The sequence below is a fragment of the Neofelis nebulosa genome, chromosome 6 (assembly GCF_028018385.1).
Source record: "Neofelis nebulosa isolate mNeoNeb1 chromosome 6, mNeoNeb1.pri, whole genome shotgun sequence".
NCBI lineage: Eukaryota > Metazoa > Chordata > Mammalia > Carnivora > Felidae > Neofelis > Neofelis nebulosa.
This window is the reverse complement of record NC_080787.1, coordinates 38020469-38033237: the sequence shown is the minus strand read 5'-3', so window position 1 is coordinate 38033237 and position 12769 is coordinate 38020469. Positions and strand designations below refer to the sequence as shown.

General features: G+C 45.1%; 1 protein-coding gene across 3 annotated transcripts in view; it reads left to right on the top strand.

Annotated features, from left to right (window-relative positions):
- Positions 1 to 12769, top strand: part of SLC26A8 (solute carrier family 26 member 8) — an 86098-nt gene that overhangs the window by 60379 nt on the left and 12950 nt on the right. For 2 of the 3 annotated variants that reach the window (XM_058733705.1, XM_058733704.1), the window contains 7 exons: positions 194 to 307; positions 5768 to 5845; positions 8384 to 8479; positions 9877 to 9983; positions 10065 to 10134; positions 10571 to 10663; positions 10779 to 10910. In XM_058733705.1, the coding sequence (XP_058589688.1) occupies positions 194 to 307; positions 5768 to 5845; positions 8384 to 8479; positions 9877 to 9983; positions 10065 to 10134; positions 10571 to 10663; positions 10779 to 10910 (690 nt within the window). Of the gene's footprint in view, positions 1 to 193; positions 308 to 5767; positions 5846 to 8383; positions 8504 to 9876; positions 9984 to 10064; positions 10135 to 10570; positions 10664 to 10778; positions 10911 to 12769 lie in introns of all 3 variants that reach the window. The other variant, XM_058733703.1, reaches the window with a different exon arrangement.

The window sequence follows — 12769 nt, the reverse complement described above, 5'->3', positions numbered from 1 at the left end:
GCTTGTGCTCTCTCATACTGTCTCTCTCAAAAATAAACATTTTTTTTTTAAACGGAATATTTCTGTGTTGTTTGAAGTGAAGTAAACAATCCTGTCTTCGTACATAGGAAATGGACGGTGTGTCTTTAGCTCAAACCCAAGTCTGCCTTCTTCAACAAACAGCGGGCCTAACACGTTTGCCATGTCTTTCCAGGATTTAATAGCCATCGGCCTTTGCAATGTCGTCAGCTCATTTTTCAGATCTTGCGTGTTTACTAGTGCTGTTGTCAGGACTATTATCCAAGATAAGTCTGGAGGAAGACAACAGGTATGTTGAAATAGAATCTTCTTCCTAATATAAAAGCATATTTATATCTATTCACATGTATATTCCCAGAAGGGGATTTTCTTAGTTTAATCATGTTGCTGCTTTAATGTTATGTTTGTTAGGCAAGATGTCTTGGAGGAACCTGGATTTCACACTTGCCTAATTTTTTGCTTAGATTTTTTTTTGTCTTAAAAGCTATTTGTCAACGTTGAACTTGAAAGTCATTTTCTATAGAACTATTATTCTGTTTTAGTGGTTTCTATGGATTAGTCTGGAAAAACCTATTTTCCATGTAGCACACCCCAAAGAGTAGTATTTCAGGTAAACTAACCATCACCTATTAACATTGCTTTCTATGGAAGGGTATATTCCCGGTCCTAGTCTGGAGAAGTAACAATACAACTCTCCCCATCCTAGCTCCAGAACTAGAAACTTCCCTAGCTTCCTCAAGGCGCATGACAAGAGCCTTTCATGAGAGAGAGTAAGGCCTTTGTCTAGATGAACCTAGAGAATTTATGACCGTTCTGCCTTTGAATATGAGAAAATTATCCAAGTCAGATTTTCTTCAGGTGCTCCGAATTAGTAAACTAAATGTGTGGGGCAGAGGGGAGAGGGAGAGGGAGAAGAAGAGGGAGAGGGAGAATGCCAGCAGAGAAGGCTCTAAAGGTGAACTCTGTCTAATTGCAGGCATGATATTTTATAAGTCCAATGTTCACGGGTTCTGAACTAGATTAAAGTTCCAGCTCTACAACATGGGATATGTCCCAGCTCAGCTATGTAGCATGATGAAATGTCAAAGAACTCTCAGAATCAAAACTGGAGTAAGCCCAGGGAATGGGTTAGGACTCAGAAGGCAGAGAAATAACGACAGAGGTCAACAAGAAGCTTAGGCCACAGACGTGTGATAGAAAGGTACAGCAATGGTCAGAAACGGAAGTGTCAGACGAATGGACACTAAATTTGCATTGGGGTGGGGGGGAAGACAAACTGTCCCAGTCCATAGGTAAATAGAGCTGAAATATAAGGTGAAAGCCAATAAAAGTCAGAAGGGGCGGGCTCTTGGGTCTAGAGTAAGATAGTGTCCTATCACTTCATGTGGACTGAGTTTTGTCATAAAGCTTCTGCCAGACATGCTGGCCTTGAAGGTATATCTCTTTTCCACTCCCGTTTGATGGAAAGAAGGAACTTGGGCTATGGAGAAAAGAAGAATGTTCTGTGCAAGTGTGCAAAAACGTTGACATCCATACGAGAGGATTTCATGATAAGAAGTAGAAATGGCGTTCCCAGACATTAGTCCCCACTAACTTTTTAAGGTTTATTTATTTTTGACAGAGAGAGAGAGAGAGAGACAGAGACAAAGCATGAGCAGGGGAGGGGCAAAGAGAGAGAGGGAGACAGAATCTGAAGCAGGCTCCAGGTTCTGAGCTGTCAGCACAGAGCCCGACGCGGGGCTCGAACTCATAGGACGCTCAACCGACTGACCCACCCAGGCGCCCCAGTGCCCACTAACTTTGACAACATGCTTCGTTTATTTGGTATATAAGCATGACATACATTTGGGGAGAAAAAAAGGCACACAGGTGGAAAAAATTAAATCACACAGCAAGTAACATTAAGTGCAGAATAAGCCTCATAAATAAAAAGTGCCATAAATATTACAAGAAGGAGAATGAGGGAGGAAGTGGATTTTCATGGATTATTGAAAGAGGGTTAGGATATGTAGAGATAGCTGGAAGGAAGAAGGGCTTCAGTTCAGCCTCAGAGTTGCCTTTAGCCTGTCAGACAAAGTGCCTGCTTCAAAGGCAGCCTGTGGCTCTCATTCTGTTTTCTGCTGCCACACTGTTCTCCTGTGCAGCACATTCCCCTACCAATGGTATGTCCCTGCGGGGCTGTGACACTTCACGTTGGGGCATTCTTCTAGGAATGCTGGTTAAGTCCTTCCCTGAGAGCCTGGTAAATCGGGTAAATCGCCAGTTCGAGCAGAGAACACTGCTGGCCCCCAGCCCTGGAGGCATTGGAGCTACCCAGCCTCCACCCTTCTGATCTGGACAAGCAAAGGCCCCTGAGATTCATTTTGTCTTCTTCATCTCACAGCGGCCGATGCTCTATCTCTTCTCTCGGGGGATTTTTGAGTCACTTTGCCTGAGAACACCCTTGCTTCTTCAAAGTTCCTCAGGACTATAGGAAAGAGAAACAAGGGGCTGCCTCTGTACCTCTCAGAAATGACCTGCCACCAAGGGCCACTTTATTATTTTTTTTTAATCTGGCATAAATACAAACTGTCTATGTGTACCTGGATTTCATAAATCTCCTGTCTAGAACCCACTTGCCTTCACCGGTTGCAGCAAAACCTATTGACTCTTGCTGCCACAGCCTGGGCCTGTCGTGTTGGCAGGCCATGACAGAGAGGATGTGAAGAGCCCCAGACCCATGGCCAGTTGGACTGTCCCCCACTCTGTCTTCTGGCTCATCTAGTTCTAACCACTGGGTTTCTCTGTTCTCCACAACTGGGTTCCTTTCCTTATTCCCTGCTTTCCAAGGACTGGCTGTCTTGCCATGTCCCCAGACTCTCAGAACTGCTTAAAAAATTAATTATTATAAACGAAAGAGGGGTGCCTGGGTGGCTCAGTCAGTTAAGTGTCTGGCTTAGGCTGAGGTCAGGATCTCATGGTTCATGAGTTCGAGCTCCAAGTCGGGCTCTGTGCTGACAGCTCAGAGCCTGGAGCCTGCTTTAGATTCTGTGTCTCCCCCTCTCTCTGCCCTCCCCCCTCTCCCCCCGCCAAATAAATAAAACATTTTTTTTTAATTAAAAAAGAAAAGAAAGAGATTATAAAAGAAAGATATGTGTTGTATTCTTTTTAGAGGGAGCAAACGGGACAGTGGAGAGAGCCTAGATTTCAGAGTCAGCGGGTCAGGTAGATTGAATCCTGACTCAGTGGTTCCTAGATGTGTGTGTGTGACCTGGGACTTTTGCTTTTTGAGGCTCTAGTCCTCATCTGGAAAATGGGAATAAAGATAACTTTTCGGTTATGAGAATTAAATTAGGTGACAATAGTGCCTATCATAGTGCCTGTCACTTAAGAGGTTCCAAAATCACAGCTTCTACCCTAGCTCCCTAGGGCCCCGGCCAGTGCTCGGCAATCTGCAACACTTCTGCTTCATGGAACCCACTATGTATGAAGTAATTGGTGTCTGAGGGTCTGCATGTCCACAGTGGCTGTGGCTTACGGGAACTCACATTGCCTTGAATTCCCAAAGAGAAGGCAGAGTCCCCGTTTTTCTTCAAGAAAGCCTGGGAAAGTGATGGAAATGAGAACGGAATAGCAAAATATGCACGAGTTGTAGACTTCTCCATGTTTGCTGTCTGTAGACCCTGTTCAGGCACAGAGGCTGAGATTCGGAGAGCCATCAAGCATCCTCCTAAGGCACAATGCCACCGAGGATTGCCCTGTGGTCCCAAAGCCCACTCCTTTTGTGTGCACAGCCAGGGGAGACACACCGTTATTGGCAGACCTCCCAACCCTGTCTCAGCCGCACATTTTATGGGATTCACTGTCCAGTTTGTACTCATTTATTTCTTATCTTTTTTTAAGTTTTATTTAGTTAAGTAACTCTTCACCCCGCATGGAGCTGAACTCACAACCCCAGGATTAAGAGTCACATGCTCTTCTGACTGAGCCAGCCAGGCACCCCTGTGCTCATTTAAATCTATAGGTTTAATGTAGCTTATTTTAGCATCTGCATGTCTTTGTTTCTTTAAATGAGAAGAATTTGGAGAAAAGAAGTGGTAGGTCGAGCCTACCCAGGGACAGGGACGCAAAACACAAAACAAAACACCAACAAAGAAGAAGTGATAGGAAGATAGGTGAAGGAAGAAGTGATGGGAAGTCCTGATGTATTTTCCTGTGCTGATCGAAGTAGTTTTTCTATAGAGCCAACAAAGACCACCTAAAGCAAGACCCTTAGATTAGATCCAACAACAGGTTGATGTGTACATTGGCTGAAGGAGTTTATGGCCTCAGTTACTCGTTTCAGTTCCACGGGGCATAAAATGCTTGCCCTTAGAACTTCCTGACTTTCTGTTGTAGTGGTCTATTTTCCTAAATCCCCCTTTCTGTACTACCATCACCTGGTGTCAACTATGAAGCAGCTGGGACAGGGAAAGAAGGAAGTAGGAAATTGATTTCATCGCTGTTAGTTTCAGTGGCGCATTTACATGCAAATAGCAGTGCGCAGTGAGAGGGAATCCAGTAGGAAGGGTTTTTCTTTTTTCCTTTTTTTTCACACCTAAGAAATAAAGAGAAAAATGGGAGAATCACTGCTGAACAGTCACTTGATAGTTTAGCTTTGAGGGACTCCCTCAGCTCTTGCTTGTATATGCCATTGTTCTGATTTGTGGTTAGTTTTATTCTCCCACACACACATCCCCCAGTGCAGTGAGAGATTATACTGCTTTCCATCAGTTTTTATTTTTAGGGGCTTAACCAATGGAAACGTATCCATAGAGGATGTATTGAGTTCAAGACTATGTTCAGAGAGTCTTGAGACCGTAACTTAGCTTGCTCTCTGTATCTGCCAATCAACCACTGCTTGCCAAGCAACGCTGAGCCCAGAGTCATCAACCCAGCCAGTGTAGGACCCAGAGCTGCTATTTGCAGCCCTGGCTCACATTTGTACCCTTTTTTATGGCAATGAAGCAGAGAAAAACTGAAGTAGGGAAATCAGAAATGATTATCATTGCAGTTTTAAGATATCACGCTACCGAGGGGCACCTGGATGGCTCAGTGGCTTAAGTGTCTGACTCTTGATTTCAGCTCAGGTCATGATCTCACCGTTCGTGGGATCAGGCTCCATATTGGGCCCTGAACCGATAAAACGGAGCCTGTGGGATTCTCTCTCTCCCTCTCTCCCTCTCTCTGCCCCTCCCCCCGTCTCAATATAAATAAATCAACATTTTTAAAAAATGAAACACCACTGAAACTGTTAAATGGGAAGCTATCCAAGCTCCAAACAGGAGAGCGAGGAGGGAGATATTTACTGATACGAAAAGTGGGCTGGTTGGGATTTTAGGGCTGACAGTGACGAGTCTACTAAGGCTTTTCTAGACTGTTCCAGGAGGAGTTAAAGTTGGGAGGGAAGGCAAGCTGGACTTTAGGAGACTCCAGATGCACAGCACAATGCTATGGCAGTAAAGATCCAAATACCTGAGACAGTTTGGCACTTTGCAGAAAGCATTCACGCATTCATTCGACAAATATTGATTGAGTACCTAGTATGTGTTTAGCACTTTGACAAGACCTGAAAATATCAGTTCAGTGAAAATGCACTTGTGCTGGATGGTGACATTCAACTCCTTTTAAGCAAAAAATGACACGCTTCTCACCATGCACAAGGCATCAGTTGCAGACAGGGACCAATACGTTCCCGATGGTCTCTCTCCAACTGGCTCTGTCTCCTCAGTTTGCATCTCTGGTAGGCGCTGGTGTGATGTTGCTCCTGATGGTCAAGGTGGGACCCTTTTTCTACGAACTGCCAAATGTAAGTAGAACTGATAAAGAACGTGGAGTAGAGAAAAGACCAGATCTCCCCACTGCGTCTTGGTGGGGCATTCACCTTGTTCCCAGCGGTCGCCCCACCCTATCTCTCATCCATTGCCTTTAAATTAATAGCAACCACTTCACAGGAGTGGTGAGTAAATAAGATGATATTTCTAATATAAACAGAATGGTGTTGAGCTAGTCATACGTGCTCAAGAAATATTAGATAATATAATTATTCTCATTTTCGTTGACCTTCATTTTATGGCTTACGCTAGAAAGTAAGCTGTATAAGTAAAGATTCAGTTAAAGATGACCAAAATAGACTTCAGATGCCAGAACGCCCCTCACCGACTCAGGCTTGGAAACTCATTGTGTATGCATGCCATCTGTTTCCCAAGCCGTTTCCAGAAGGGCTTGTTCTGCATTCATATGAACTCAGTTGCCCTGTGACAGTCTCTCTGCCTTGTGGTTGGTTCACAACACTAGAAAGCAGGGGTCTGAAAGTTGAGTTTTTAACTCTGTTCAGCAAAGCCACCTCTGTGCACTTCTATACTTCTGTGCCATTTCTTCCCTTTGTGAGAGACTGATGACCTTGCATTTAGAGGTGCATTACTTATTGGCTATAATCAGTTTGTTCTCTGTCACCATATAGATCACTGCTCAGTCACCATGACTTCCTTTTAAATTTCCTTAATGTTCCCATTAGCCATTTTTAGATAGTGCTGAGGGAGGTGGAAGGAAGGAGGTTTCATTTCTGGGGTAGCAGCTTGGTGACACTGAGGTGGCCGTCCCTGAAGCCAGAGTGGTGGTAAATGTTAGCCCCATCCTTTTGAATATCTCCGTCCCACCCGGTGAATAGTCAGGTTTCTGAAGAGCAGGACTGCCTCAAGGCTGTTGCTGCCTTCTGCTCTTGTGATTCGGAGACCTTGGAGCCCAGCCCCAGAATCTATGCACAGAAGGTGGGATCAAGCTTGTATTCATCACACAAGCTGTCTTCTGATGCCCAGCAGAAGTCATCTCCAGAATTTAGTTTACATAGCACCTTTGGTGCCATCACTCTGAAAGTCTGTCTTCGGAGGGCCACTCACTAATTTACTCTGAACATGATTTTTTTTTTCTCTACAGCTGGAAGAATCAGAATTTTTAAAAATTGCAAACATATAAAAATCTGTCAGGGGGTCCCCCCTGGGTGGCTCAGTCAGTTAAGTGTCTGACTCTGGCTCAGGTCACGATCTCAGTTTATGCGTTCGAGCCCCGCGCTGGTCTCTCTGCTGTTGGCGAAGAGCCCACTTTGGATCCTCTGTCTCCCTCTCTGCCTCTCTCTCTCTCTTTCTCTCTCTCTCTCTCTCTCTCTCTCTCAAAAATAAATAAACATTTTTTAAAAAAGATTAAAAATCTGTCAGAATCCACTAAGGGCACTCCTTTATTATCAATACATTAGAGACAGAACAGCCCTTGCTTTTGGCTAACCATGCTATGTCACATTATTTTTATACCATTTTCTGGGTGGGAAAATGTGAACACCATCTGATCAGTGGGATATCTGAATAGCTTTAATAATGGGGCTCTGTGAGTATTAAACTATGAATGAGCCCTTCATCCTTGAGAGATTATGGACCCCTTGTTACAAAATCCTTATTGGAGTAATTGCTGGGGCATCCTGGCCAGGATCTCAACTGGTCGGCAAGGGGACCAACACAGTGTGAAGGTTCACATTCAGAAAGGTAAAATTTTTATAGTGTATGACTTTGTGGAAGGATTTGTTTCTTCTTCACACTCCCTACTCTTCTTGCAAGAACCTCGTGAGGTTGAGTTTCTTTTCCTTCCCACCGCATCTTCCTGCAATGCGCAGAGCATGTGGAGATTCTTGACTGAGGATGAAGATAGGAGAGAAGTGATTCCTGCTGACTTCATCCTTGCCCTTCCCTCCTCTGCTGACCTACTGAGCCCACTGGTCACCAAGTCACCTCAGAAAACTAGAGTAACCTGCCATTCCTGGTGGCAGGATCAGTCTAATGCCCAGGCAGAGCATATACAGAAGAGATGGCTAGAAAAAGGCTGAGAAATGTGACCCTCATGCAGGGACTTCATGAAAACAAGAAAATGTTTCTTAGAGTAGGTGAGAGTCTGCTTTATCTTTTATTTTTATTTATCATTTTTTAATGCTTGTTTATTTTTGAGTGAGGGAAAGAGAGAGCACAAACGGGGGAGGGGGAGAGAGAAAGAGGGAGACGCAGAATCTGAAGCAGGCTCCAGGCTCCGAGCTGTCAGCCCAGAGCCCCCCCACACAGAGCTCAAACCCATAAACTGCAGAGCCGAAGTCAGATGCTTAATCGACTTGCCACCCAGGTGCCCCCAGATTCTGCTTTGAGGTCCTGGTGATTTTTTACATTTGAGTGGCAAGGGTGACTTTTTGTGGTACCTTTGTGAAGGTTTGGGAGTTTTACCTCCCCACCCCCACCCCTCCCCACCCCAAATTTTCTCCAAAGGGAAAATGAAACAGGGCTTACCTTTCCTCCCCCCCCGCTCCCCGCAGGCTGTGCTGGCTGGTATTATTCTGAGCAACATCTTCCCCTACCTTGAAACCATTTACAACGTACCCAATCTGTGGAGGCAGAACCAGTATGACTGTGTGAGTACAGACTCGCTGGCTGAGGTAGGGAAGGACAGGGGGGAAGGTTGGAAAAAGGGCACGAGAACAAACAAAGAGATCAGGGTGAAGTACCCTAGCAATTCTTCGACAGCTGATACTCAAGCCTCAAAAAAGAAAAAATGGGTGCATGGAATGCTGAAATGTCATTCCACCTATGCAAAACTAAATGAAAAGGACAGAAGTGGCCACAGTTAGGTATGAATCTAGTAAAAAGGGTTTGCCACACATTAAGTAGTCGAATGACTTTTATTTTTTTTATTTTTTTTTTTAAATTTTTTTTTTCAACATTTTTAATTTATTTTTGGGACAGAGAGAGACAGAGCATGAACGGGGGAGGGGCAGAGAGAGAGGGAGACACAGAATCGGAAACAGGCTCCAGGCTCCGAGCCATCAGCCCAGAGCCTGACGCGGGGCTCGAACTCACGGACCGCGAGATCGTGACCTGGCTGAAGTCGGACGCTTAACCGACTGCGCCACCCAGGCGCCCCATCGAATGACTTTTAATCCAGTCAGTGTGATTGCATGCCAGGATAGGAGAGACAAATCCTGCTATGAGAAGGCGGTGTCTTGAGAGGCAGAGCTGCTGGAGAACCCTCCTCCCATCTAGAGCACAAAACTGGGGACACAAAGGGGAAACAGCAAAAAATAAAATATGGGGGATATAATACGATGAAAGGAGAGGAACCCCATAGAGGCAAAGAGAAATGAAAGGGGGTAGTTTTCGGATCCAGGTCCCTGAGGAGCTAAGAGGGTATGTGGTCCAGTGCACAGGTACCACTTCTAGGAAGAGGGGTAGCCCTTCCAGCAGGACTGGAGACAGGGAGGGAGAATGACGTGGGGACAGTAACTAACAAGTAGCAGGTGGCGGTGGGGGGGGGGAGCAAATATTCAAGGGAGTTTTAGCCTATTCACACTATGAAGATGAAAGTCAAGTGGCTTGCTGAGAGCGATGGAGAAGGTGGTGAGGTAAGGGGCCAAAAAGGATGTTAAAGATTCCCAATAGCCACAAAAGGTCTTAAAATAGCAACTACTATTTGGTGAGTGCTCTGTGTTGCTTTGGGGATGATATTTTTAATCACACACAAAAAAAGCCTATAAAGTAGATTTTGTTATCCCTATTTTGCACATGAGGTTTCAAGAGAGAATTGAAGAGAGGAGTGATCAAGGACACCTGCAAGAATGGCTAGGCAGCGTTGGGACCCAATCATTTGTGAAGGCGACGGCCCAGAGGGCTGTGCAGTTTGTTCTCTGCACCCTGGGTTTCGAGAGGGAGCGGGAAGGAGAAGATGGGTTGAGAGATACAACTGATCTTCCCACTCGTGCTTATGGTCATGGTCTTCCCTTCCCCTTCTTCCTTCCCCCCACTTCTCCATAAGATTATCTGGATGGTTACTTTCGTATCTGCAATTTTCCTGGGACTGGATGTGGGACTACTCGTTTCACTAGCCTTTGCCTTCTTCATCATCGCTGTTCGGTCACACAGGTACTTTGTCTCAGGTGATAGGAGGCTGGCTGTGGCGAGGTAAGGCAACTATGACCTGAAAGCACATATGTTTCCTTTCAGAACTAAGATTTTCCTCCTGGGTCAGATCCCTAACACCAACATCTATAGAAGCTTCAATGACTATCGGGAGGTAAGATTCCAGATCAGTCCCGCTCCTTTGTCCAAAGGATGGTCTGGACCAGGCCTGCTGCTGCTTGGTTTTTCTACAACAATCCCTTTGCTGTTGTTGTTTGCTAACCTACAGACACATGTTTGCAGAGGCGGGGAAAGTGATGCAGGACAGTGGAGGTGGAGAACTTAAGTAGGTAAATCCTCAGAGTGCTGCAGCCAGTTAAGGATCATGTCCTTGGTGGGGAGGGGCGGTGGGGAAGGCCAAGAAAAAGAAAAGAACAAATGGAAGGCGGAGAAGAAAGCAGGAAAAGCAGGGGGTGAAAATGACAGGGAAGAATTTGCTAATCCTGGCTTCTTATGAAGAAGAATCCAGATTCTCTAGGGAGTTCTAGAGATTCTTTCTTATTCTACAAAAGAGCTGAGAAGTTTCCCTCCACTTCACATTTGTCTTGCAGGTTAAAAACATTCCTGGGGTGAAAATCTTCCAGTGCTGCAACTCCATTACATTCGTCAATGTTGATCAGCTAAAGCACAAGCTATTAAAAGAGGTGATGGCTTCCTCCCCTGCCTTTCTCCACCTGCTTCCCTCCCCCGCCCCCTCCCCAGGGACACCCCCTCTTCCTTCCCCCACTCACCATCTGGCCTCTCTCTTACATCTCTCAGGTTGAAATGGTAAGGGTGCCTCTTAAAGAAGAAGAAGTGTTCCACCTGTTTAATCAAAATGAAGACAGCTCACAGGAAGAAAAGATTTGTCAGTGTTTCTGCAACTGTGACGAACAGGAGCCACCACCCAGGGTTGGAAACCTCTTTTCCTTTCTGCGTTTTTCTCCACATTTTATAAAGAAGTGCACTGGTAGTTGAAGAAGAAGTAAGGAAAGAAAATCAAAACCCCCTCAGGGGCTTTGACTCTTAGATGGACCATGGGTAACTGGAAATCAGAGATTTCTACCCAGCAATGAAGGCACAGGTCCCCTTTTGAGATGTAGATCTTGACCTTAGTAGGTAGGAGGAGATGTTTGGGTCGCTACTCAATGGCCAGTGACTGACCTGAGCACAGAGAGCACAGTTTGCCTACTGAGATTGACGGTAGTACCCTAGTTATACCTATTTCCCTGACTTTCACCTGCCTGGCTTTCGATTTCTGAAAACAAGTGGCTGAAAGATTGTTTTCCAGTTCCAACAAAAGCAGCAGAGTTAAGGTGGCTGCCGTTCTCAAGGACATGCCAGGGTCTCCTGATGTCTGCCTGTGACCGAGGAAATGGTGGTGGGGGGTAAGCAAAGATGGAAACTTCACACCATCTGAAGGCTATTTTGGCTGATGAATTATAAAGTGCTCATTATTTCCAATTCAGACTTGATCTAAATTAAATTAATTCCCTTCATCTAATATTTATTTCCTTTCCCCTCAGCAGGGCTGCTCATTTCTAGCTTTGGGGGCCTTTCACCCAGCCTGTACTTGTACCCTGGAGGGGCAGCTCTATCTACACACACATATACACACACACACATACACACACACACACACACACACACACACACACACACATTTACTCCCCCACCACAAACATCTCCTGTCCCCCTCCTCATGTTGGCCCTTGCAAACGCCAAGCACCCACTCTCCTTCCCATACACCCTAGTGGAGTGTAGGCTCTACTGAACTCCCTGAAAACACCAACTTTCCTGCCAAGAGGATGGAATTAACACTGTATCAAATTTTTGTTCAGTATCCACACTGCACTGAGCATTGTAGAGGATGTTTACAGGACATCAGCAAATACACTTCAGAGTAGAATAGGATCACAAAGCATTTGAGTTTCTACCCTGTGCCCAGAACTGTGATGCAATGAAAAAAGAATGAATTTTAAGGGTCTCTGCCCTTAAGTAGCTCTGTTTTCTTTTTCTTTTTTCTTGTGGCAAAAAGACATATAACATAAAACTTACCATGGTAACTATTTTCAAGTGTACAGTCAGTAGTGTTAAATATATTCCCATTGTTGTGTAAGCATCACTACCACCTACCTCCAGAATTTTTTCATCTTGCAAAACTGGAGTTCTGTACCCATTAAACAAGAGCTCCCCGTTTCCTCCTCCCCCCCAACCCCCTGCCCAGCCCCTGGCTACCACCACTCTACCTTCTGTCTCTATGAATTTGACTATTCCAGATACCTCATTAAGTGGAATCATACGGTATGTGTCTTTTTGTGACTGGCTTACTTCACTTAGTATAATGTCCTCAAGGTTCATCCAGGCTGCCCTTTTTAATTTTATTTATTTATTTATTTATTCATTCATTCATTTTTAATTGTTTTAATGTTTATTTTGAGAGAGAGAAAGAGAGAGTGAGCGTGAGCAGGGAAGGGGCAGAGAGAAAGGGAGACAGAGAATTCAAAACAAGCTCCGCAGGGTCAGTGCAGAGCCCGACGCGGGGCTGGAACTCACGAACTGTGAGATCATGACCTGAGCCCAAATCAAGAGTTGGACGCTCAACCGATGGAGCCACCCAGGCGCCCCCAGGTTGTCCTTTTTTAAAAAGGACATTTGTCCTTCAAAACATTGACAAAAGTAGACACAAGTATAATGAGCCTCTGTGTACCCACCATCCACCTTAAGATTGATCAGTTCACGGACAACTTTGTTTCATCTCTACACCCACT